Below are 25,217 nucleotides of genomic sequence, written 5' to 3' on the forward strand. Positions count from 1 at the left end.
TCCTTTGTGGAATGCAAAATTGATCTTTATTTAGTTGTACCAGGGTTAAATATAAGAATATTTATGTGTGCTATTTACAGAATCGAATCCCTCCAAGATACCTACATCTATTCTGTATGTCGAAGAATTAGCGTCCAAATCGCATATGGCCATAATCATCGAACTGTTCATCACCGCCCCGTTTGCCAAATCTCATGTGTCCGTAGTCATCATAACGCTTGGGACGGTCACTGTCAACGGTGTCCACGAGGATTCCCAATTCCATAGGCAGCTTGGAGCGGGAAATCTGGAAAACTTTAGGACCAAATCCAATGGATCTCTCAATGCGCCTGTTGCTACCAAAGCGGGTCAGCGAAGGTCCTGTTCCGTGTTCATGGAGCATGCCAGAGTCCGCCTCCAACTTGGGCTCCAGTTCCCTTAGTTGCAGTTCCTCCTTGCTGGATTCTACGCTTCCAGTATGAGAAAGTGCTGGAACAACCAACAACAGGTAGACTGTTAGCACCACCAGCGAAAAGGTGCCAGTCAAGCTATTAGGGCTTTTATTTCGCAACATCTTAAGAGTTGTCTGATTCCCAAACGAATACAAAGTCCAAGGCAATTGTCTCACCTTTTATAGGCAAACTCCTGTGTATCCTTTTGCTAGGAAAAAAATACTTTCTTTTTAATATTCTACAGCTACTTTTGTAGTCTGCTTGATAAGCATCAAGCTGGCAATTCCATTGACGTGGTGAGTAACTTGACAATTGATTGACGTGATTGAATAAGCTTAACAAAGCGGACTCTGCTTAAGCGATAATTAAATTTAAATCATATTTATAGCTGCTGAATCGAAGCATTCAAACAGGTGTACAGAATAATAGGTGCGTGGATAAAGATCAACATATTGACTGTTACTACCAGTTCTATTCGACAAGACCTGCAACTACTACTCATTCTTACTACTACTACTTTTTTTAATTCCACTTCTACACCCACTAAAATCCACTACATCTTATGGTACTCATAAATCAACTCCTACTACTCCTAAATTATACGACTACTTTTCAAATCTACTACTACTACTAGTTGTACTACTACTCCTACAATACAACTATTACCCCCAGGTATTAATATCTAATATACTACTATTGGGTTACTACTAATATAACTACTGTTTCCACTAAAAACACATTGCTCTACTCCTATTTATTACCTTTACTACTTACTAGACTGGTGTAAGTACTACTACTTTTTCTACTATGTATGCATGTGAAAGTACTTAAAAACTAAGTAGATTATTTCAACGCCGCTTAAATGCATAACGGCTTAATTAAGTTAGATTTATTGACAATCTCCGATTTGTCGCCCTTTGGTGGTTCCATTGATGGCGTCTTTAATTAAATGCTTGCTTGCTGAACCACTTTAGGCACAGTCAAGTTGCAATATGGGGCAGGTGGGAGGTAGAAGGCGTGTCGAGTGTTGCACATCAAGTGTCGACTCCCTCCAACTGACCGCATTGAGGCAGTTTCGCTGTGTCTATGTTTCTGTGTACAAGAATTCCATTTGCTGACCGGATTGTCCGCATTCCAAAGATTCAATCGAATAGTAGACGCACAAATACATATACAATTCCATACACACACACTCACACATATAAATACACACACAGAGGTACATAAAAGACCAAATTAACAGCTATAGAGAAAAGTATCTACGAGTTTATCAATAAACAAACCGCAATCCAAAGCCGCAGTCGCAGCCCAATGCAGCGGCCCGTAGACTTGGACACAACACACAGAGACACACAGAGACACACACACACACAGGCACAACATCTCTCTCAAGTTGTCAATAGTCCACAACCAGTCGCAGAGTCACAACTCCGACCCAGAGAGTCGCAACTCACAGCAACTGTGCAAAAAGCAAAGCCTATGCCAAGCATTAGAAACAAGATACAATCCACAACTTTGTGGGTCGTAGCCGGCACGTTTCTATCTATAGATACTCATAATACAAATGCTGAAGAGAGCCACTCGACGTTTTGGACACTATCAGTGGTGCTGGTGGTGGTGACGACTTACGATTTACTTGCAGGTGTCTCGAGGTCTCGATTGCTGCTCACGCAATCAAACAAAGCCGTTCTTAAGTTCGGTTTATACGCTATTCAATGGTCACACCACTTTGTCACCAGCGTGATCAGCTTCATTAAGAACAATTGTAATTATAAATTATTATGTAATCTTTTTTGAAATAAATTCAAATTAACTTGTATATCTTTGTCACCTGTGTGGTCAGCGGTAATATTACCATCTAATAATGACTTTTTACTTATTAGTAAATTTAAATAGGCAGTAAGAACTCGTAAGCAATATAAAACTAAAAGGTTGACAAGAACTTCTAAGTCTTTAGACTCAATTGTATCTCGACTGCTTTTTTTTCCTCTTGTATTGTAGTTTCATTTGTCTTGAACGTGAGATACATTCGAGTTATTCATCCGCTGGAAAATACTAAATAAAACATGTTTACTTTTAGATTAATAGCTAATTTTTTTTCGGAAATCTAGAGCAAGCGTTTTCAGCTCGACAGTGATTTAATCTAATCTGTCTAAAGCTGTATGTGATTAAATTTTGACATTGTTAAATGCAATATCCAACAAAAGAATGTTGAAAGAGTGCGGGATATTACAGTGTCTGTTGGCCCAATATGAATTAAGCCCTAGGGTTCAACCACACTTGACCAGGCCAAGTAAGTAGCCAACGTTTTGTCTAAGAAAACTTATGGAAGTACAAGTATGTTCAGCAATTTGCCTGCTTGACCAGCTTGACCAAGTCGGCGTTTGGTATTCCAGTAAAACTGGAAATGGAAAAATCGTTTGTCTTGCCGCATTTTCTTGTTGCATAAATGTGGAATTTCCATAAAGCTGAACGATGTCTGTGCCGCTGACACAGAGCGAGAGTCGAACACGACGAGCAGTTGGCCAGCTTGTCCTCGTCCCAGACTTCACCCATCCATCCATCCAACCATTCAATATAAGAGCCTGGACGGCTACGCGTTTTTTAATTGAAAATCTCTTACGCAATGGCATCAAAGACCCAAGAGAGATACAATATACGAGATACATACACGTATCATATATAACTCCTGGCCCATGGAACTGGAACTGCCAATTTTGATTTATTCGTTGAATGGAAAACGATTCATTTCGCGCCTGCCGGCAATTAGGTAATACGCACATAAAGGTAAATGGCTAGAGGTGCAGGTAATAAGCCCACCTGTCATTATTGTTGGCCAAAAAAAAAGCAGACTCGGACTTGGTCACTGATGCAACTCTCTTGAATGACTTTGGGCATTAAATTAACCTGCTCACCCGAATTGCAGCTGTGTCTGTAGTTGAAAATGTATCTGTATCTACAGCAGGGCATTTGTATCTTTTAATATACAACAAGTTCATGAAGTTGAAGTTAAAGTTGAAGTTGAATTACGATGATCTTTTGCTTTCGGCATAATATAATATTATGAGTAAAAACTGGAAGTGAAATCGTCTCTTGTTTGCCGACAGCTTTCAACTTTAAATCGTCTTCCGAAATTCTCGACAACAGTCTTCTCTCTCTCTCTTCCTCTCTCTTTACTCTGTAACTCTTTTTCTTCTTTTCTCTCGCTGATTTCATCAGTCAAAATTCATGCATGTTCAACTTTCGCTTGTATTAGTTACTTAGTTGTTAACAACTATTTGAAGTGTTTCTCTTTGCAAATGCCATAAAACCAACTTAAAAAATACACTCGCCCTCGTATGCAAATCTCTATTTCCATTTTTATCTGCATATAAATACGAGTACACTGAAATATGCCTGGAATTTGCATGCAAATTCACTTACAGACCCCAACACAGTCAATTTGCAAAGATCTGCCATTGAGTTGGTTGGTCTAGCATTAACTCTAGACTCTGACAGACTTCTCCTAGCTTTAATAACAACAACAACTCCCTCCCGCTGTGTCAATCAGTCTCCGTCTCTTATAGGGGTATGACGTACTCAGAATATATCTACATAAATATAGTATATTTATTTATTCTCGTTGTGCTCGCGCATGTTAATTGACTTAAAGGTGTGCTTGGGCCTACATACAAATTACAAAATATTCTGATGTAACAAAACAAAATATATTTCTGACTGTGTTTGATAGAATCAAACATGAAACTTTTATCAGATTTGAATTAAGGAGAAGTCTCAGTTTATTTTCATATGACCTGCGATCGATAAACGGAAGGTTAAAAACCTTTTCTGAATTTGCTCAGGAAATGGGGAAGTGTAGTACTATACGGCATTTAAAATATGACGCCATATCATAACATTATCATTTCCCTATCATGACATGACATTTTAAAAACAATATTTCTTTGATTTGTAATCATGATGTTTCTTTGTATCAGATTGAAGATTATTAAGTCATTATTTTTATGTCTTATAGCTTCGATAATTTCCAAAAATAGCAATTAATTTTAAGCCTAATATTTTATGATTCACCTATTCATCTTCGATCTCTAATCTAAAAATATTATACCCGATCTCACACCTTAATTAAAAAGACTTTTAGTTAACATTTTATTATATTTATTGTACATAAGTATAATTATGTGTATACACGTAAATACATCTGAATATCTATTACATCTGCTTCTTTAAGATACTAATATGGACAGAATGAAATAAGTGTATATTTATGGGTGTATTAAGTATGTATTTAGGTATTGTTAAGTATGTTTACTAGCAAGTGCTCGCATCTAGATTGTTTGGTATGGAGCATTTGTCATTCAACTCAATCGAAAAGATAATATACATTTGTGCTCGATATAGAATTTGTCAATGTTCTTTAAATTTGTCCTCCTCACACTGTTGAAAGAGAAGGAAAGTTGGTATTATATTATTCTACATTATTTATTATAAGCTGTTGATTTGTTTCATCTGCTTCTTTTTCTTCTACTCTCTTGATTCTGAATTCTCGCGGATTCGCTTTGTTTAAAATATATACTTAGAGTATAAACCTAATAAGGCACACATTATTCATTGTTGAAAATTGTTTCTTGATTTCGTTATTGATACTAGTTAAAGTTATACCAATTTCTTGTTCTTTCAATCGCTTCTGGTTGAAGCTCTTGGTTGATTCCCGTTTCCCTCTTTGACCAGCATCGCTAAAGTGTTATGCAATTCTATATACTCTTTATCCTTATCGGGAGTATGTAATAAGATGCCTGCTTGCAATTGGTTCCATATTAAATCTTGACCAACTGATCGATTTATCTACGCGGCTTGCCAAAACTGCTGGCTGGACCAAGTGGACCGTATATCGCGTGTGGATGATGCTGTGGATGATGAGGGGCATGTGGATGCGAGGGTCCCACTCCACCGTTAACCATGCCAGCCTGTTTGCGTTGAAGGGTCGCCGGACCAGGTCCCGGCATCTGTCTTCGCTCGCCATCGTTGAGGTCGAGGCCGGCGACCATTTGGGCAATTTCACGCTCCTTCTTCATGTCTGGAGGATTGAACTGCAGGCTGGCCAGCGATCCATGACTGCGACTGCGATGCTCCTGGCGTATGGAGTAGCTAAAGGCCCGCTCGTTGAGGTGACCCTTCCTGCGATAGATGCCCGTGCCGCCAGGAGACGGAGATTCAGCTCCCGAATTCCCAGAGTCATCCAGGCCATTGCCCATGGAGGCGGCCATCTTGCGGCTGGACATGCTCAGGGGCCTGGACTCGCCGATCATTGACTGTGCCATGGGAGGGGGCGGCACCCCGCCCATTGCCTGTTGCTGATGGTAGGCGTAGATGGGCGGCACAATGGGCATGCCCACAGGCACTCCTCCTCCGCCGTTCTTCTTGTCCTTCTTCTTCTTTTTGCTGGTGGAACGCGATGGCTGCAACGTGGCGTACTGTTGTGGCAACATCATGGGTATCTGCAGCGGTGGCATGCCACCCATCTGCTGTGCATGATGCATCTGCATCATGTGATGCTGATGCTGATGCTGTTGGGAAAGGTGGGCATGTGGATGCGCATGATGTGGCGGTGGTCCCGGCGGGAATCCCCGATGACTAATGGTGTGATATTGCCGGCCAGCATGTGGCCCAGAAACAGGTCCATAGATGACACTAGCAGGTCCTGGTCCAGGTCCAGGTCCCGCTCCTCCAGGGTGCACCTGTGAGCGATGCATCGCTGCCGGATGCATGGGCTTTGGTCTGATCAGTGTGCCCGACAAGCTCTGACTCCCACTGGACTTTGATGACTTCTTGTCCCGCTTCGTTTTGCGCTCCTCCTTCACCGGTGGCGGTGGCACATCAATCGGTGCACTGATCTGACGTGCTCTCAATGGTCTGCCCAGAGTTGAGCTGTTGCCAGTAAAGATCTCATAGGGACTCTCCACGGCGCCAATGCTGTCCAGTTGATCCTGTGAGCCGCTCCAGACCTTGTGATTCTCATCCCCGTTATACACAGACGCCTCGCCGTCATCCCCGGTGACATTCAGATCCGCGCTGCTACCATAAACTGAAAGAGGAGTAGAGGAAAAGGGGAGACCAGTTAGACAAGCTTAATAAAAAGGGAAAATAAGGCAGCTGAGGGATAAATCTATTAAAAGTCCATGCTAAAAGTGACAATATAAGCGAAAAATGGAAAAAAATATCAAATATATATAGGTCTATGCCTATAAAATGCATCAAACTGAACTAAGAGTAAGGAAGGATTAGATCTGAGTAAGTCGGATAAGTTTGTTTAAATAAGTTGGGGAAAGAAGCCCGAGTTAGGATTATTAATCATTTAATAAGCCAAAGGGAAAAATGTTTAAACAGACCAACTGTATAGCTTAAACAATATCCCAAGAAAGATCCGAAAAAATTAATCAACGCAAATGGTAAATATAGAAAGAAACTTCAAAAGTAAAGCTTGAATTCATATGCTTGATTAAGCAATTTATGGTAAATTTTTAAACCAAGGAAAAATAAAAAAGATAATAGAAAAGTCTGGTCAGTTTTAAAATAATTCTTAATGATTCTTGCTATACAAATAATGGATGTTTATTTTCATCGCACATAAGTGTAAGTAACATGGAAATTCAATGTATGTCAAAAAGATCTCAAAACAATTTTGAAAATTCCTTCATTGAAAGTTAATCAATAATGGCGTCAGAAGTTGTGCTGATAAAATTAAAACATTTCATGATCTACCTATTTATGGTACATATTCCAAGTATTAAGTGAAAGAACTGGTTGAGAATGTATTAGATATCAGATACAATCAAGTGGAGCGAATGCGAGTGTTGAGTTTCAGTCGATAGCCAGTTGACCTTCGCGGCCAATGGATGCTGTATGGTTAACAATGAAGGGTGGTGTTTCCGCAGGGAGGGGCAAGTGAGGGCGCAATACCAGGGCCGCACTTGTTGCGTCTAACATTACGCTCAAGCTAAAACGCTGATTCACGCGCGAAATGCAAAGCGACAGCTTCGTTTTGGACAAGGCAATGGCATTTACATTAACCAAAAAAAATAAATAAATAAATGCTGGAAATTAGCCGAAGCGCGTCTAATCCAAAACGGCCAAAAATGAAGTGAGAAAAAAATGGGCCAAGACCGAGCAAGAGGCAAAACAACGAGCGCATTCAAATGAACCGATTGCGATTGCGATGGCAAAGCAATTGAATGCCTTCGAATTGACTTGGACTTTGACGTCTGTTAACTGTTCCCATTGCACGTACTGAGAGGCAGACGGACAGACAGACAGACGGACAGACGGACAGTCGGACATACAGACACATGTGACTTGGTCAGTTAGGCAATGCGAATGTATCCAACAGATATAGATACAGATACATAAGTATCTGCGACGCCGTTACTGTTACTGTCGCTGTCTCTGTCGCCGTCGCAGCCGATGAAGGTTGGCGGCAGTTCTGCGTCGCATTTGGGCCATGGCAGCAAACGGCAACGGTTTTGTAATAAATAACGGTAATTTAATAACTTGAACGTGGCTACACCTGCAGCTAACGCTACAGCCCCCTACCCCCCTTGCCACACCTGCCACCGTCCGGCAGACGACAACAAAACTGCGAGTCAGTGTTTTCTTCTTCTAAATGTTGCTGTTAGTCTCCCTCTCTCTCTCTCTCTCTCTCTCTCTCTCTCTCTCTCTCTCTCTCTGTTGGCTGTTTTTTTTATATCTTGGCTTCTTAGCCATGCCATAATTTGGTTTGGTTTTAACGTTTTTTTTTTTTGTTTGTGCTTTTGCTATTCTCTTGCCACTTTGTTGCTTTTGTGGCATGAGAAATGCGCGCCCTGCTTTGGGGTCTATTGACCCGCCCAAAGACGCGGCAAACGTGTTCGACTGACTGACGTTGAAATTGAGAGCGAACCTTTTGGAACATGCCCCTCCCTAGCTCCCTTCCTCTCTCCCTCTCTCCACACTCGAACATTGTAAATTTATGAGCGGCACAATTTCTTGCTGAGAAACATTCACCTGTTGCAATTTTCTGGCTTAATTAGCAAAGCCAAAAAAATATATTAAAATATATTTACTTGTTTCGGTTTTAATTTCCAAGTGATCTGCGTTTTTCTCACATAATATTATTTATATTAAGATTTGTATCTGTTTGCCAAACTTTCATTTTTGGCCTCAAGCTCAAGACGATATTCGAAAGTGAATTTTAATGGTTTTTGAACTGACTAGTGACCAGTTATGTTGAGGGTATTTTTATTGGTTCTGCGGGCCGCACATTTCTTGGCCAACAACTTGCAGCTGTTGCCGTATATCTTAAATGTATTGGCATTGAAAGTGTTTTGGCAAACTATTTATGAAATTTACTTAAGCATTTTTGAATTCTAGTAAGAATGTTAGGAAGTCCAAATGCGAAAAAGATTTATGGAAATATAAATATAGTTATAGATACAACCTGATCCATTAGTATAAATGTATCTGTAACTATCCTAGGCGGAAGAGCTATTAGTGTGGAGAAACTCAAGTGGCGATTTCACTTTGATTTGGTCTTTAAGCAAACCATTTTGTTGCTTTTACCCCGATTGGAGCATAATCTGCTTAAGCGTTAGCGGAAGTCAATCAAATTCCTGTTGATTGAATTGGCCAATTGCCAGTGAGTTGCTTAGGCGAAAAATGCAAAATATAATAGTACTAATAATATTACGAATATTAGTAATAGTAATGGAAATAATAATTATACTTCCAGTTGCAATTTACGCTAATTTCGCTGATTTATGATTTTTAATTGGTTCGCTTTTGTCTTGAAGCTGTCCAATAATTACTCTGGACTCCCCTGTTGTCTTCCTGCTCTGCTCTGCTCGGCGACTCCCCACTGATCGCCCCTGTATCTCGCTTATGACATAAGCAGCGCACACTTGAATCCACTTCGCGAAAAGTAAAATTAATACTCTCACTTAAAGTGGCGAGTGGCCTCTCGGCGCATGCGTGCGTGAAAATTGTATTTCCACATTGCAGTTGAAGTTGAAGCTGAAGCTGAAGCTGAAACTGAAGCCAGGTTACTAAGTAGGTAAGGCAACTTCAATTCAAATTCAATGCAAATCTATGCAGTGACTCTCGAAATAAGAGCTCATGCATCTAAAGTTGGCCAAAAGCAAGCAAACGCTTGGCATTTAAACGCTTTTTGCCATTCATCAGCCATTCCCAGGCGAAATTCCGAGCGGAAAAGGGGAGTGCCAGAAGCGACTTCGATATTTTGCTTTTCGGTCTTCAGATCTATCTCTCTCTCTCTCTCCATTTTTTTGTTTCATTCTGTGCCATCGACCCAATGCAAAATGTGTCTTGGAATTTACTTTGCTGTATTTATTTTTTTATTTTCATTGTTGTCTTTGCCATTTCGTTTTCCGCTGGCACGCTTGCCACCGGATGGTTGCGCCAATGCTCCAATCCAACCACCATTGACGACTGCTCCAACATGCCACAGCTGCAGAGCCAAAAGTAGACCCAGAGTTGGAGCTAGAGAGCTCGAAGTGAACTGGGACGACGCCAACGTTGAATGCCACAAGAATGACTAATGGTAACAATAACCATGCCAAAGAGTATAAGTTATTCATATTCATTCAGATATTGTATCTCCCAACCAGTTAATGCCATAACAATTAAACAGATTACTTGAACAATTCATCATAGAAAACTCTTGCTAATCAAATACTTCAGTTGGAAATCATAGAAAATTTAATTTGAATCAACTAAAAACTTTGACATTGAAATATGAATAATTGCAATGTATTTAATGGAAATCGAATGCAGTTGTAAAGCAGGAAATTCACACTATTTATTTTCCATTTGATTAATTAATTAATGTGAAAATAAAAAATGATGTGAAAATAATTTTTAATCAAATGAAATGTGAAATTACAAATGAAAGCAAATATATTTATTAAAATAATAACTCAGCTTACAAAGATGTAAAATTCTTCACTAGAATATAGTGGATATATTCTTCACTGGAGTAATATAGAGTGTAGAAGAGTTAAAGACCAAGGCAGCGATAGACAGAGTTAAAAAACAAAAAGAGATAGAGATAGGTTACTGGAAGTAGGTCAAAAGCTGGCATTCGATTCGCTTTGATTGTAGATTTGCTTTGTGCCACAAAATGTTGCTTCAATTATTGAAAATAATCAAAATCAAATTTCTGTAATTGAGTTATGATAAAATGCAATCCAACAACAATAACAAAAACTAGCCACGAAAGCAACAAAAAAGCACATAGCAAAATGTTGCAAGTCAACAAGAAATTTTTGCCGAGTGACTGCAACATGCAACAAGAGTCCAAGTCATTCAACTGCAACTGGATTTCGGTTAATGTGCTTGCCTCGCCTCGCCTCGCCTCTTTCTCTCCCTCTGCCTCTTTCTCTCTCTTGGCCTCTCTCTAGCTATTTCACGCTCAGTCTCTTGCCAGCTTCTTTGCATAATAATAATAATGCAACATCGATGCAACAACAACAAAAACAACTAGAGATCGTTGGCAGCAATGTTGCTGCCACACAAATGCCGCTTGCAACGGAAGTTGATGCCGGTTGATGTAGTTGCTGTTGCCACTTCTTCAGCTTCAGCTACAGCTTCTTCTTTCTCTGCTGCTCCCACCACAGTTCGATATTTCAGTCATGGTCAAGTGGTCAGCCTGTAGTTGTTGCATTTTTCGCTTGGTAATCATCGACAAGCTTTTCCTCTAAGTGAATTTCCTCTTATGACTCACAGAGTGTGCAGCAATGTGGCAAGTGCCACCTAATGAATACATTTCCAATGTGAATTTATCTATTGATAATTATGTTAATTATTGTTAAGGTTATTTCTTAATAAAAATTTCCACACTATTTGCTAATAGAATTTCCATTAGTTTGCATCATTACATAAAATCCATTTTTCCCCAGCTGACATATTTATCTAGGTCAAATTTTGAATAACAGTGTCGCATTCAATACGAAACTGGAACCTGATCTTCAACAATGTGCAACTTGTTTTTCGGCTCTCCACAAAAACCACCTGCAAATTGCTTGGATCAACGATCAACTCGCTCAAGGTGCGGCTAACGGATATGCTTCAGGTCTGGAGACTCGAGGCGGCTCCAAATTATGGAAAAATGTTGTTTATCAATGGCAGCTCGATGTGAACTGAGACAATTTCCCAACTAAGCTATGCAAAAGACTGAAGATACAAAATAAAATTGTTATTGCTCTGGTCACACTTAACACACTTTCGTGCCATTAAATGCCCCCTTCTCCCGACAATTTGAATTAGCTTTATTAATTATAATTAATCGCACTGCACTTTGCTGCATGGAGAGAGATGTTTGCAATTATCCAACAGTTAGTGTTATAAAGTGTCAAGTTGTGAGATTTCTACTCAGATTTCCCACTTAATTTTTCACATTTATTTATACTTCCATTTAACTACGTTTTCTTCTTTCTTTTCTTTTCTTTTCTTTTCAGTTTGTGAATTCCTCTTTGACATCTTGTGCTTTTTTTCTTCATTTTTTCTTTGATTTCTGCTCCCACAATCGATATATATGTCCTTTTAACTCTTACTCCGAATTATGTATCGATTTTTCTCTGTCCTTTTTCCGACTTATATTCCATTTGCTTCATTTCCGTTTTCCATTTTCATTGCTATTTTTACTCCTATCCCTATCATGTTCTTTTCTGATTTCTACTCGCTCTCTTACATTTATTTCGACTCCCTTTCCATACTGACTTTATTTTTATCATTCCATTTCCAATTCCATCAACAATTCCTAGCATTTTCCCTTCTTCGCTTGCTAATCTGCTTCTTCCGATTCCTCTTTCTTCAAACTCCTCTTCTTACTCCACTTCCTACTCCACGTTATACTCTAATTCTACACGGCGACTTAACCTCAATTCAATTTGTCGCAAGCAGCGCAAACAATGAACTGTGGCAAGCTTAATCTCAAAGCCGTCTACAGGCAAATTAACAATGTTAATTAATAGAAATTTTCAGACTTGGAGAGAGATAGAAAAAGAGAGAATGAGACAGAAGCACACGTTTGGATGATTTGAGCAGATTTTATCATATCTAAATAAAGTTTCACTTGCTCACACGCTCAAATTTAAGAATTCAGTTGCCCTAGCTTCCCCTCGTTTCCCTCAAGTATTTCCCCTACACCTCTGCCTTCTTGCTGTAGCTGTATCTCCACTTAGTCACGGGTCTGAGTCTATTTCCAACCCGATTTCACACTTCCCAGCAAGCGGCAATGCTGAGGTATAAATTTTGGAGAGTGTATGTGATGTGTGTGTGTGTGTGTGTAGCTACAACTTCCCACCACTTGAAGACAAGCGACTGAAACAAGAAAGTGGCGGTGAACAGGGCAATAACCAAGACGAAGCCAAGTCAAGCCAAGACCCAGACCAAGACCGTCATAATAAAATAAAACACTAACAGCCAAAATTTTCTCACGCGTTCATCTCAATTTACGTACTCACTGGGCGCACATGTGTCATCCCCAAGCCCCGCTTCCCTTTCTAGCACCCAAAGAGGTAGAAGAGAGGGGCTGCGTTGGCGTCTTCAAAGTCCCATAATCTGCACGCGACCAAAAAAGTTCCTGAAGCGGCAGCCACGTTCATCAAGTTATTCAACCTGCAACACTCAAGAAGTGTGTTGAGTGTGTGTGTGTGTGTGTATGTGTATCTTAAGTGCAGTTGGAGAATGACAACTACTGTCCAGGCTCTACATCAAGAGGCTGTGAGAACCGCAACTAAACGAGTGGCAACATAATAAATTACATGCTCTACCATTTGTTGAGATTGGAGAGCATGGTAGACAGCAGGGAGGGGAGCAGAGAAAAGGGAACCATCATTAATTAGCAGGCAAGTCTGCCAAGTCATTTAATTTGCATAGTTCGTTTTAAGATGATAAGACAAAAATAAAATTAAAATGTATTTAAAAATAGTACCGACTATTTGTCCAAATAAACCATGACAATCTTTTGGTCAATTCGGTATCTAGTTCGACTTTGCACGCTTAGAAAGTAAGCCAAGTAGTTTGAGATACGATTCAGGCAATTTCTACTTATTATACAGAAACAGAAAGACATTTAATAGGGAGGAGTTCAGGTCGAAAGCGAAATGCAAACTAATTTGCATGGCAGCTTATAGAGATCGCGTTCGAGACATTTAACATTTCAAGCTGCCTGCGATGTTGCTGCTGCTTTCCTCAGCTCTGGCAATTTACATGCTAATTATCATAACTCTGCTACTATAAGCAAGGCAGCATTTTTAACTCTCAAGTTAAACGTTGACCAGGCCAACAACAACAACAGTCATAAAGTGGCAATTTTTGTGCCTCTGTCGCTTGTCGACAAAATTTAAATAAGTGGAAAGTGTTTAAAAAAAACAACACAAAGTAAACTCTGTGAGACGAAGATAGCAGATATTTCAAAATGGAGTTGGAGTATTTGCGTCTGTCGTGACACGAACAGAGAGAGAGAGAGAGAGAGAGAGAGATGGGAAAGACTATATACATAATACATATATATCGATCTTTTTAAAAAATAAGCTTTGCGTTTTTAATTAGCGAAGCGAATTGAGTCAACAAAAGACTCTAAGACTTAAATGTGTCTCCGACATGATTTAGAGTCAACTCATCAGGTATTAACTCAATAGACGATTCAAACACTAACTTGATTTGGCTCAACTCGACTTACAACAAGATAACAGGAATTTAGCTCGACTAAGACTTAACTCAAGTGGGTCTAAAAGTAAACTGAATACAAGACACTTCTTTAAACATTGCAAACACGACTTCGCGTTTGGGGAAGATAATTATTTAGAGAAGACCGTGTACAGCAATTTATTCTTATCTTGACACTTGTCAAATTTTTGCCTTTAATTAGCACTTTGAGTATGCAAAAAAAAATTGTCACGCGCTCATCTCTAGCTATAAGTGTTTCGCTTCGTTTCCAGAAAACGGCCATCGTCATCGTTTCACCAAACGTTCCGTTCGTGTTTGGCCCATGCCAGGCCCTTCAACTGTCCATCCATCAGTCTATATGTCTGTCCATCCATCTGTCCATCAGTTGGTCAATTCGTCAATATTTCGAAATACCTGCACTGCACCCAAAATACTTTCGACGCTGTGACAACATTTTCTATTTTCAACATTGTCTGAGGCGTGCTCAGGTGTTTTTTTTTCACTTTGCACATTTCGTTGTGTAGACAATGTGTGAGTGTGTGTGTGTATGTGTGTGTGCATTTCAAGGTGAGGCTATCCACTTGAGTGATATACGTTGAAAACCTTAAATTCCATAGCTGAAATCTTCTCCATTGAGACATTGCATTTCATTTAATTGAGTTGTTGTGAATGCCTGAAAGCCGGGCTAATAGCAGGGCTGAGATCACGGCTAAGATGAGAGATGGCGACAAAGCAGTTAGCGTGAATGCTAACGTTACCGCTTCTAACAGTTTTCATGCCTGGTCACATGCAGCTAATTAGATGACAAGTCAGTCGCTTGACTGTACTTGGCAAAACGAAAGACTTAGGCAACGAACTTCGGTTACTTACAGTTCTTGACTGATGTGTAGCCCTCGGCGGCGCTGCCCGTGCTGCCTCCATTCATGCCCAGTCCCGATCCATTGAGCACATGACCATTCGAAGTGCGTCCCAAGCTGTTCAGGGTTGTCGTGCTGCCCGCACGTGACCTCCAGCTGTTTTGTCCGGCCAGATGATGATGATGATGGAGTCCGTTGCCATTGCCATTGGCCAGGCCAACACTGGTCAGATCCCCGTTGGATTTGCTGCCGGCGCCACTCTTAAGCGTGCCATAGACACTGCTGCCCCCGCCTCCGGTGCTGCCCGTCTCCAGTTGGCGGGCGTACGAGTTGTCCGCATAGGCGTGGAAGCAGCATCTGACTAGAGCGTTGGCTGCCGCCTCGCGTTTGCAAATGAAGACGTGGCACTCGAGCACCTTGATGCCCGTGGTGCGTCGGAGGATGGCTGCAAAGATGGGCGGGTGCTGGGCACGCGGCATGCGTGCAAATGGCGAATCCAACGGCAGAAACTTTGGCTCCGGATGTGCATTTCCCCTCTCCGGTATCAACACTTGACGCACTGCAGCACAATAATGCAACGATTCGATGGGAAAGAATCGTGTAATCTGCTTCAGATTCTCATCAACATTCTCGAGTAGAATGCCATTTGACCAGACGCTCAGCCAGCTATCAATGCCCTTGGCGCCGACAGCGCCCTCTGACGGATAGAGGCTGCGCAACGGCTCCTGTATACCCTGTAATCCATCCTTGCTCTGACGCGGCACTGCGCTGCCCAGATAAAGCACACGGCAGCGGCAAATGGGCGTGGAGTCGCCCATAGTCACAACAATGACAACAACAACAACAGCAACGATAACAACAACGACAGCAAGACACAATAAACGTCTTACGTTACGTGCTCGAGCTCGTTACGTAGCGTAGACAACGTAGGCGCGAGCGCGAGACCGAACAATGTGGATTTTCTGGTTTTGCTTTATATGCTAGCCACGTTCATACATATGCCAGGTATATACATATATACAAATGTGTGTGTGTGTGTGTGTGTGTATGTTGGTTTCTACTGTATTCAATTGTGGTTCTTAAGCCGTCGCGAGAGAATTTGTTCGCTTAGGTAAGCGGATATTTCTTACACATCCATTCGCATTCACTAACAATACACATACACAAACACAAACACATGCACCACATCACACACAACAATCAACACACACCGATGCGCCCTCTGCCATAATCTAAGCAAAAAGAAACACGCGCTCCTCACAACCAACTCCGTCTGTCTAACCAAGTTGAGGGGGCTTTCAGAATTTTCTGTTGTTGTTGTTTGTTTCACTTTTTTGAAATGAATTTTTCGAAATTTCGTTTTACACACAGAATCTTTTTGTTTTCGCCTTGAGATGATTCTCTCTTTGTTTTTTGTTAACACTCACAAACACCTTTTACACAAACAAGTTGAAAAACAAATATGGCGTCATGGGATTCTGAGTTCTGCGAGTTCCCTTTTTTTCGCACATCCCGTTGGGTTCATAAGTGTACTTATGCCAAACACTATGATACAGTTAAAATTAATTTTATTTTTTAATTATTAGAAGTCGTTCTATTTTGTGCCTTTTCAAGCTGCTGTCTCTACTCGATGTTTTAAATTATAATTCGATCCGCTCGAGACTTGCGATCGCGACGGCGTCTCACTGTGGAATGAATTCCAATGACGTGAGCAACGGCGCCTACGTGGTCTTTTCATACAGACATGTAAGAAACTCAGCTGCACTCAGGTAGAGAGTGTGAGGGAGAGAGCGAGAGAGAGCCAAGACAAGTACCTGTTGCTGCCCACCAGCTGGAAGGTGCTCTGCAGGTAGTCAGAGACTGAGCCAGTTGTGGATTGCAAGTATGTGGATTGTATGTAACTCAAGACATACTTTACTCTCGCTCACTTTGACTCTCTTGTGGAGAGTGCATATGTCATGTAAGACTCTCTCGCTCTCTCTTTGCTGGGGATCGCATGTAAGCCGAATTAACTCAAGTCACTCTCTCGTTCCACCTTTGTCGCTCTCAGATAATTTTGCACTAAGAATGTACTCTGCAAGAACAAAATCAATATCTTTGCTGCGCTGTGTAAGATTACAGGTTTATCAGCTTGACAGCGACTATGTTGGTATTTCGATCAGCCGGCTGAGTTCTTGGCCAAGTCTTAATGCATATCAGTTAATGGGTGTTGGTTGAAATTCTTGCAGCTGAACCTTTATCAATCTTTAATATGCAAATTTCGCGTTGGCTGCATAATTCTAGCTAATAACTTAAGTAACTTAACATTGGATCGATTGTTAAATGTGGTCAAAGTAACATTAATCGATCTACAGAAATTATCATACTTCTTTATTAATGAGGGCTTATTATCGGCATTCCAGATTAGCTACGGCTGGAGTTTCCGCTTCGCTTTTGCTTAACTTGTTAGCTACCTAATTCAGTCTTCAAAAGCTTCAGATGCCTTGGTTGTTGTCTTTACTTAAAGCTTTCCATTTGACATGTGTCTTTGCTTAAAGTGCGGACTTTTATTTAACGGATTTTCAAATGCTGAATTTTATACACAGATTATAATAAGAAAATTAAATTAAAATGAATGAAATATTAAGAAGTATAGATCCATTTAATTTTAATAAACGGTCTGAAATCCTCAGTTGCTCTGGCTATACTATTGTACTTTAGAATTAACTCTTCAATTCAACAAAATAAGTAAATAATTTTAATACATATTTCAAAAACGAATTCCATTTCAAAAAATTCTATGAAATTTTCTATTGGAATATTAACGAAAGAATACAAACTGTAACCAAGTTATGGTTGTATTCTTCAAAAGAAAATTATGACAATAAATAATTAATAAAATTACCTGATCGCTTATCTTAAAGTATGAAGTAATCTTTCAGCGCTGTTTACAACGATTATGAATGAATATTTAATAATCCAGCTATTGTGCAAGTGCCACGAGTTATGAGTCATACGCGTGGAAACTTGAAAGCCCCCCTGTTAATAGAGAAAGAAGACTGTTATATTGCGGCTTGAATTCTGTCGCTTGATTTCAATTGGAGATCTTGCGACCTTATCCAATACACACACTTATACAAACATGTTTGTACATACTCATCAGATTTCGGGGATTTTAAAAAGCAAACAAAGCGTCAATTAGAGTTGAACCCAGATATGCAAACAGACAATGCTTTAAATGTCATTAATGTAGAATTATTTCTGACCATCCCAGGATTAGTAATGGAATTCCCAGTAGACGCACCCAAACTTGAAGTTTCGGCAAGCCAGATATACTTATTCATATAGAGATTGACACGTCTAGATAAAAAGGGGAAGCCTTCGAGTACAATCTAATGAATAAATAGAAGAAGAGAGGAGCAAAAAAAGGGGAAATAGATTAGGCGCCGGGTGTGGGGTTCCCAGAAGTTCCTCGTTTTTCCCACGCTACATTAATTCACTAATGTATCAAACAACATGTTAATCCTCTCGCGCAATTGACATAACAAAGTGAGCGAAAAACGAGTCTGAGATCTGAAACCCCACGTGCTGCATTGACGCGAGCGTAAAACCAGTTGCTTGTCGGAGAAATACAAAAATACAAGTCAATTAAAACATGATCCTGAACTTGGGTAAATAACAGTTTATGCATTTTAACGAGCAGCTTGCCCAAAGCACGCGAGCTTCAGATACAAAAGCGCGGCACACGTCGACGTCTGTTTCATTCTCACTCTCCGCTCAGAAGGGAAAAGATCAACAACGAGCTTTAATTGCGCGTCATCTCAGATATTTCTAAAATAAAAATAATTGGACAGGATGCAGCTATTTATAGGCGCCTTGGGTCTAGTATTACTGGCCATACCAACTCTGGTACTCAGTCGTAAGTAGTCCAAAAAAAAATAATAAAGAGTGACTAAAGATATACGTACTATCCAAACCCTTTTTTCTTAACCAGTTTATAAAAATTTAATACAAAAAATTATTGTTTTAATTTCAGAGTCTGGTAGTAGCTGCTATACGCCAGTTGGGGATCCAGGTCTCTGTGTGCAGCTTCAGAAGTGTCAATTTGTGCGGGATCTTCCATCTTTATATGGAAAGAATATTCCACGTTCGATATTGAACCAGATTAGGCAAATGGAATGCGTTGGCGGACCGGAACCGGTAAGTAGCTTATAGAGATATTCCGCTCTAATTAGAGTATTAAATGCTTCTTGGTTTTTACACAGGGCAAACACTTGTGCTGCCCCAATCCATCGGTGATTAGTGCTCAGAGTGGTACCTCAAGAGATTCACCTAACAGAAAGTCAACAATAACTACAAGGCAGACGGAAGAGAATCTTAATCGCATCGATCCACGTGGCATGGAAGTGCTCAAGTCAGTCACGGGATGTGGCAAGAAGAGCAACATTAAGTTGAGCGGTGGAGAAGCTACCAAAATTGGCGAATTCCCTTGGCTGGTGCTGTTGAAGTATGAAACATCTGGAAGACAATTTCTCTGTGGCGGCAGCTTGATAACCGATCGGTTCGTCTTAACAGCTGCTCACTGTACCACAAATGACGCTAAATTGTAAGAACTTAAAGTTTACCCTTCAATTGATTATACCATCTAACAATCCTCTAATTTTCTTCAGGATTGCCGTTCGCATGGGAGAGCACGATTTGGATAAGCCCCAGGATTGCCAGTTTTTTGGAGGACGCCGCAAGGAATGCTTGCCACCTTATGAGGAGTTTGGCATTGAGGCTATACGTCCTCATCCTAACTATAAGGGGTCCATTAACTTCGACATCGCACTGATCAAATTGGATCGACAAGTAAAATTCAAAACTCACATCAAGCCTATCTGTCTGCCCATCGTTAGCGAATCCAGGGACATTGCCTACGATCAGAGTTTCTATATCTCCGGCTGGGGCACAACCGAGAATAATGAACCCTCGTCTATTCTTCTAAAGGCGGTGGTGACACGTAAAGATTTGAGTGTTTGTCGTAACTATTATATCAATGCACCGGCTAATGAGAATCACATCTGTGCGGTCGGCGATGGGATCTCACAAACCTGTAAGGGCGACTCCGGCGGACCTCTTTTCTTCTTAAGTGCTTTTAAAAGGGGAGCACGCTACGTACAGTATGGCGTTACCTCTCATGGTGGAATACGCTGTGGCGTCAGCCAAGATCAACCAGGCGTATTTACCTCAGTCATCAACATGTTGCCCTGGATCACACAGAATCTCTATTGATAACCCCCGGAAAATAAGACCCCTATTATTTATTGTGTCCTTTAGTTATCGATGCCATTGTCATAGTCTGTTATTGGCATTGTTACTGTATTAGTTTTAAGTTTACTTTATAAATATTACGAATTAAAATGCTAAAAGAAAATATATAAACTTTTATTAATGAATGGGTTTAAGCTCAAATGTTGAATTAAAGGCTCTGTAAATATTAATTTTTTTGGAGTTGGTTCATTTCGAATATGATGACGAATCTGGATTAATGGTTGATTTTGGTTATGGACAGTTTTTAGAATCTACTGCAAATAAGTTTACGGCTCGATTTCAGACTTGTCTCTTTCCAACGTTTTTGTTTTAGGACCTCTTATTCCGGTGTTTTTTTATGCCTTGTTTTTGGTTTCGATAACTATATCAGAGATATTTTTCAATATAATGTATAAAAATTAATGTCAAATTTTAAAATATACCTTTCATAAAATTTAAGGAGACATTGAAAAACAGGCCTTCAAAGTATTTAAATTCAACAGTAATAATTCCAATTTTATGATGATTCATTAAGATTAATTCATATTGAAAAATCTCTAGAATATTATTCAAAACGACCATAATATTTCCTTGAAAAAGATTGAGATAGGTTTGCATTAGTAGTTTACCTATTACTACTGGGACCCATCTAAAACTGTGAATTACAGATAGCAATAACTTGTATTTGTAATAATGTTTTAACATGAAATATGCGATTCACATTAGTAATTGTTTAGTTGTTTATCAAAGTTTGATGTAACACATTATTCCAAGAAATATTTAAATATTTCTTTTAATAAGTTTATGAGTCAATATATAGATCTGCAAGTACAATGAACCATCAAAACTGTGGGAAATTGTTGATAATAAATCGTTCTGCTTATATTTCATTTTCGATAGCAACAACGGCTCTATCTTCTCATGTATCGCATTTTTTTTTTTAATCTCAATATCATAAAATATCATGATTCATATCGATCGTATGATGGCAATACCTGATCTACAACTCCCTTCTGCTTTAATTCTTGTGACATTTGCGAGTAGATGTGAAATTGTATTCTGATTCACATAAAATTCTGATGCGCTTACTCAGCCCGATAATCGTTTTGGTATGCTTTAACTTGTGGTTTACTAGTATTATTATTATTATTTGCATTTATTGCATAAATAAAGTTGTAAACAATTTATACATGTGTATGTCAATGCGAATGCCGAGACAGACGATAGTATTACGTTAGTTGTCGGCTAATATCGGGGGTTACCCCAGTCCGGCAACGATTCAGTAATTAATCTCAACAAATCGAAGCTGATTAAAATGATTGTCTTTCCCAATGACATTTGATATGGCAATTGCAACTTTGACCCATTAATCCAGTTCAGGTTGAACTTAATAGTCGTACAATTGACCGACAGGGAGTTACCCTATAAAACTTTTTTTACCCATTCTTTTTACAACATTCTGTTAACTATCCGATTGATTTGGAATTTTTTTAGGTAAAGCTGTAAATAAAAAAAAATATTTAAAGATTATAAATTCTTACATAGCTATAATACCCTAAGAAAATCAACAATAATGGGTGGTGCTAGTTCAAATTGACTTGAACTTGTAACAATGAAAAGATATTATCTTTATAAAAGTACTCTTTTGTATTGTCTGGAGCTTTTATTAACTGTTATTGGGACCCACTGAAAAGCTCCCAAAGCGCCGACCGGCAAAACACAAGGGTTTTGACTTCGGTCGCGTTAATTTCACGGACTATGAACTGGAAATGTTATTTACCGTGGGCACTAAGAGGGTAAGTTAATACTCTGCTTACTATGAATATTATGTAACCCATTTACGAATATAATTCAAATCTAGGTTACTCTATTTGATAACGTTTAACTTCTCGCTGCCATTTTTTGTGACGGTCGCTAAGACGTTGTTGGAGAACTTTTTCTCTACATCAGTGTCGTTTAACTTGGACACTTTATAGTAAGTATATATTTTGTTAAGGGATATGCTGAGGAGATCCAAACAGAACCAAAGATTCTCAGTAAATACAATTTTAACTATATTCAAACTCAAAATTTCAGCCTAAATTGGAATACTTCGTTTCCGGCTATAACCGTTTGTGAACTCTACAACTCTGAGAAGATTTGGGACATAAGTGATGATCACTTTGGCTCAGAGCACGAGTTGTATATCGATGACTTTATCAGCGAGATTGCATTCTTTCGAGGCATCTGCATTAGCTGCGAGAACTGCGAGCAACTTCACTGTCCCGATAACTTTACGTTTCTTTTAGATGTGGTGTGTACAAGCTGGCATTTCAATCTTAGTAAATAATCTTAACAGATTTCTATAGTTCCGTAGCAAATGTCATGACCTAATTATGGAGTGCAGTTATCTCAACATGATCTTCGACTGCTGCGATCAATTCTTGCCCATTCCAACAGAGTACGGAGTTTGTTTCTCTTTTAATTCGCACCAGGCGCGAAAGGTATCCCAAGTGCAGTATAAGAATAATCGCATAACTGGAGCTGGACATCTGAAGTTCCATGCCGCGGCGGATATACAGGTGCATGTGCATGCTCCAATCGATGTGCCATTCCACTTTGCCGAGGGCATGATAAAGGAAACCGTACTCTTGGGAAACTACAAGGAGGTCATACTGAATGTCATCGAGGTGTTCAATCACGAGTCTGTCGAGGAGTTGAGTTATGAGCAGAGACGTTGTCGGTATAGTCACGAACATGTCGAGGAACGTCTGGGTATCTATGAGTTCTACAGTTACTCAGGTTGCATTGTGGAATGCACGGTGTCGTTGCAGCTGCTCTATTGCAACTGCACCAGTCACTTTATGGCTGTGCCGAGCAAGAACTCGTTGCCCGTCTGCGACTATCGGGGTCTCATCTGTTTAACGAACATTAATGAGAAGATTCTGGCTGAACGAAAGTCCTGTGATTGCATGAGTTCCTGCGAGGAGCCAGAGTACAACATCATTTTCAACACACCAGATGAGTAGGTGCCAAGTGAGATTCCCTAATACCTAATCATTAATCTGTTGATTTGCAGCAAACAAGAAGCTGATAGAGACGTTTCCGATATTCATGTGTCCCTCGTCGAGTTGCCCACTCAGCGTTATGTACGACGCGTGGCCAAAACCAATCTGGACCTTTTAAGTGAGCAACAGATCTTAGTTACTCTATAAAATATGAATGATATATGTATTACATTTCAGTTTCTGTTGGCGGTCTTGTTGGACTATTCTTCAATACATCAGCCTTGCGCCTGGTGGAAAGCATATTTTTAATTTTGGAATACAGAAAACAGATTTTTAAGTGGGCAAATCGAATATACCGTGGCACATTAAAATATTTACAGATTTTGCTACAGTTAAAGTAAATCACAAAATGTTATTAAATTCTAATTGTCTTCCAATTGCGCAAGTATTTATAGTATATATACATATTATTAATCTGTTCGTAGTGTGTGGAAGATTTCCCGGGAGTCTCAGAAGCTGCTAATTTTTTGTGGCACAAACGACTTCTCCGTGGACTGACTTGATCCACTTGTCGGCCTTATAACCTCCAGTAGATTTTCCATATAGCTGGGCAAGTACACATAGCTCGAGAAGATCAAAAGTACAACCATAATCAGGACAAATCCATCTGCAAAATCAACATTTTAGTCTTTTTTTTTGGACAGTGATTAAATGTCAACACTTACTAATTAGTTTCTTCTCCCACGGCTCAAACATGTTAATGCAAGTAACGAGCTCATATTGCCGATATAAATGTGCAACGGTTTGTTTTAAGTTTGACATTTTGAATATAATTGCACTTTACGTTGTTTTTCGCTTCACGCACACAAAGAAAAACAAAATAATTCACGACAATCACGCAATTCGCCTCTTGCTCACGCTCGCATTGCTAATTTATGCGAACTTTACAGCCGGCAAAAATACCAAAAGCTATTCACAAATTTGTATTCGATTTATTTTTAGATATTCTTTGCATAAATGTAAATCGAGCATTAAATGTTTTAGCACCAGCTGACATCGAGACTGCACAGCTGTTGAACTTTTTAGAGAAACAAATTATAAGTTGCCACCCGGTAAAAATGTCCGATCTGGCTAGATTTATTTTTAAAAATAGGTACATTTCCGAAAAAGGTACATTCACTAAAATGCTAATCTTTATTTTATCTAATTTTAAATTGTAATTTTCATCAAATTTATAAATTTTTTATTGAGTTTTTGCATTTTTTAAATTATAAAATTTTATCCGTGCTGACAGTTTTGGCCGTCAGTCAACTGGCAGCAGTGCCTACAAAACAGTGTGTACATACACTTTTGGTTATTTTTGTTTTAAGTGCTGCAAAATGATTTGAGGTTTCACAGCAGACAGCTTTTATATGCGGAAAGCAACAGGTGTTTTGGTTTTCGCAATTTTGACTGTCATCTGGCCTGTTGAATTTAGAAAAGTAATACAAAACGTAATATGTTTTATGTATTGCGTATTATGTATTTTATTTATCTTGTTCTTGTTAATGGCAAACTTACTCCAAGGAACACAACAATGAGTTACGTATCCCATATGTGTTAAATGAGCGACAGCTGTTGTTACTTCCATTTTGAGAGCTAGGCGCGAAATTTGAACTTTTTTAATGCATAAAACAAGGCAATTAACTACATAGTTCTGGGTGTGCTTGTTTTCAACTAAGTACAAACAATAATTACATATATGCTGAATATGGGCGAATCAACGAATATCAATAAATTTTTTGTTGCATGTATTATGATTGTTTAAAAATATTTGAAGTATAACTAACTTGTTGTTTAATCTGCTGTCAGTTTTTGGGTCACGTCACAACAGTGTGCGATGTAGGCTTTATCTAGACCATTTGCCAGACTGGCCACATAAATTTGCCTTCTCATCGCAGCGTCTGCAG

General features: G+C 39.5%; 5 protein-coding genes across 5 annotated transcripts; 2 read left to right on the plus strand and 3 right to left on the minus strand.

Moving 5' to 3' along the window:
- On the minus strand, nucleotides 1-568 carry LOC117790142 (drosulfakinins). The gene has a single exon (XM_034629440.1). It carries the CDS (start codon nucleotides 551-553, stop codon nucleotides 128-130), a length of 426 nt encoding a protein of 141 aa, XP_034485331.1. The 5' UTR covers nucleotides 554-568; the 3' UTR covers nucleotides 1-127.
- Nucleotides 569-4,959: 4,391 nt separating this feature from the next.
- On the minus strand, nucleotides 4,960-16,713 carry LOC117790140. The gene is made up of 2 exons (XM_034629438.1): nucleotides 15,024-16,713; nucleotides 4,960-6,516 (listed from the first exon to the last, which is right to left on the minus strand). Exons 1-2 carry the CDS (start codon nucleotides 15,826-15,828, stop codon nucleotides 5,273-5,275), a joined length of 2,049 nt encoding a protein of 682 aa, XP_034485329.1. The 5' UTR covers nucleotides 15,829-16,713; the 3' UTR covers nucleotides 4,960-5,272.
- Nucleotides 16,714-18,761: 2,048 nt separating this feature from the next.
- On the plus strand, nucleotides 18,762-20,407 carry LOC117790141 (serine protease grass). The gene is made up of 4 exons (XM_034629439.1): nucleotides 18,762-18,908; nucleotides 19,026-19,189; nucleotides 19,255-19,595; nucleotides 19,660-20,407. Exons 1-4 carry the CDS (start codon nucleotides 18,845-18,847, stop codon nucleotides 20,261-20,263), a joined length of 1,173 nt encoding a protein of 390 aa, XP_034485330.1. The 5' UTR covers nucleotides 18,762-18,844; the 3' UTR covers nucleotides 20,264-20,407.
- A 1,632-nt stretch (nucleotides 20,408-22,039) lies between these two features.
- Nucleotides 22,040-23,705, plus strand: LOC117789449 (pickpocket protein 11). Its single transcript, XM_034628481.1, has 6 exons — nucleotides 22,040-22,077; nucleotides 22,143-22,256; nucleotides 22,358-22,574; nucleotides 22,630-23,285; nucleotides 23,340-23,446; nucleotides 23,506-23,705. Exons 1-6 carry the CDS (start codon nucleotides 22,040-22,042, stop codon nucleotides 23,667-23,669), a joined length of 1,296 nt encoding a protein of 431 aa, XP_034484372.1. The 3' UTR covers nucleotides 23,670-23,705.
- Nucleotides 23,599-24,323, minus strand: LOC117790363 (serine palmitoyltransferase small subunit B). Its single transcript, XM_034629798.1, has 2 exons — nucleotides 23,994-24,323; nucleotides 23,599-23,935 (listed from the first exon to the last, which is right to left on the minus strand). Exons 1-2 carry the CDS (start codon nucleotides 24,088-24,090, stop codon nucleotides 23,778-23,780), a joined length of 255 nt encoding a protein of 84 aa, XP_034485689.1. The 5' UTR covers nucleotides 24,091-24,323; the 3' UTR covers nucleotides 23,599-23,777.
- Nucleotides 24,324-25,217: the final 894 nt, after the last annotated feature.

Source organism: Drosophila innubila (genome assembly GCF_004354385.1).
Source record: "Drosophila innubila isolate TH190305 chromosome 3R unlocalized genomic scaffold, UK_Dinn_1.0 2_E_3R, whole genome shotgun sequence".
Taxonomy (NCBI): domain Eukaryota; kingdom Metazoa; phylum Arthropoda; class Insecta; order Diptera; family Drosophilidae; genus Drosophila; species Drosophila innubila.

Excerpts from the sequence above, each read along its gene's own strand:
- LOC117790142 (XM_034629440.1), bottom strand. The coding sequence starts at position 553 with ATGTTGCGAAATAAAAGCCCTAATAGCTTGACTGGCACCTTTTCGCTG.
- LOC117790363 (XM_034629798.1), bottom strand. The coding sequence starts at position 24,090 with ATGTCAAACTTAAAACAAACCGTTGCACATTTATATCGGCAATATGAG. Across the intron at positions 23,936-23,993 it reads GTGGGAGAAGAAACTAATTA|ATGGATTTGTCCTGATTATG; the intron begins GTAAGTGTTGAC and ends TTGATTTTGCAG.
- LOC117789449 (XM_034628481.1), top strand. The coding sequence starts at position 22,040 with ATGAACTGGAAATGTTATTTACCGTGGGCACTAAGAGG. Across the intron at positions 22,078-22,142 it reads TTACCGTGGGCACTAAGAGG|GTTACTCTATTTGATAACGT; the intron begins GTAAGTTAATAC and ends ATTCAAATCTAG. Across the intron at positions 22,575-22,629 it reads TTACGTTTCTTTTAGATGTG|TTCCGTAGCAAATGTCATGA; the intron begins GTGTGTACAAGC and ends AGATTTCTATAG.
- LOC117790140 (XM_034629438.1), bottom strand. The coding sequence starts at position 15,828 with ATGGGCGACTCCACGCCCATTTGCCGCTGCCGTGTGCTTTATCTGGGC. Across the intron at positions 6,517-15,023 it reads CTACACATCAGTCAAGAACT|TTTATGGTAGCAGCGCGGAT; the intron begins GTAAGTAACCGA and ends CTCCTCTTTCAG.
- LOC117790141 (XM_034629439.1), top strand. The coding sequence starts at position 18,845 with ATGCAGCTATTTATAGGCGCCTTGGGTCTAGTATTACTGGCCATACCA. Across the intron at positions 19,190-19,254 it reads GCGTTGGCGGACCGGAACCG|GGCAAACACTTGTGCTGCCC; the intron begins GTAAGTAGCTTA and ends GTTTTTACACAG. Across the intron at positions 19,596-19,659 it reads ACCACAAATGACGCTAAATT|GATTGCCGTTCGCATGGGAG; the intron begins GTAAGAACTTAA and ends AATTTTCTTCAG.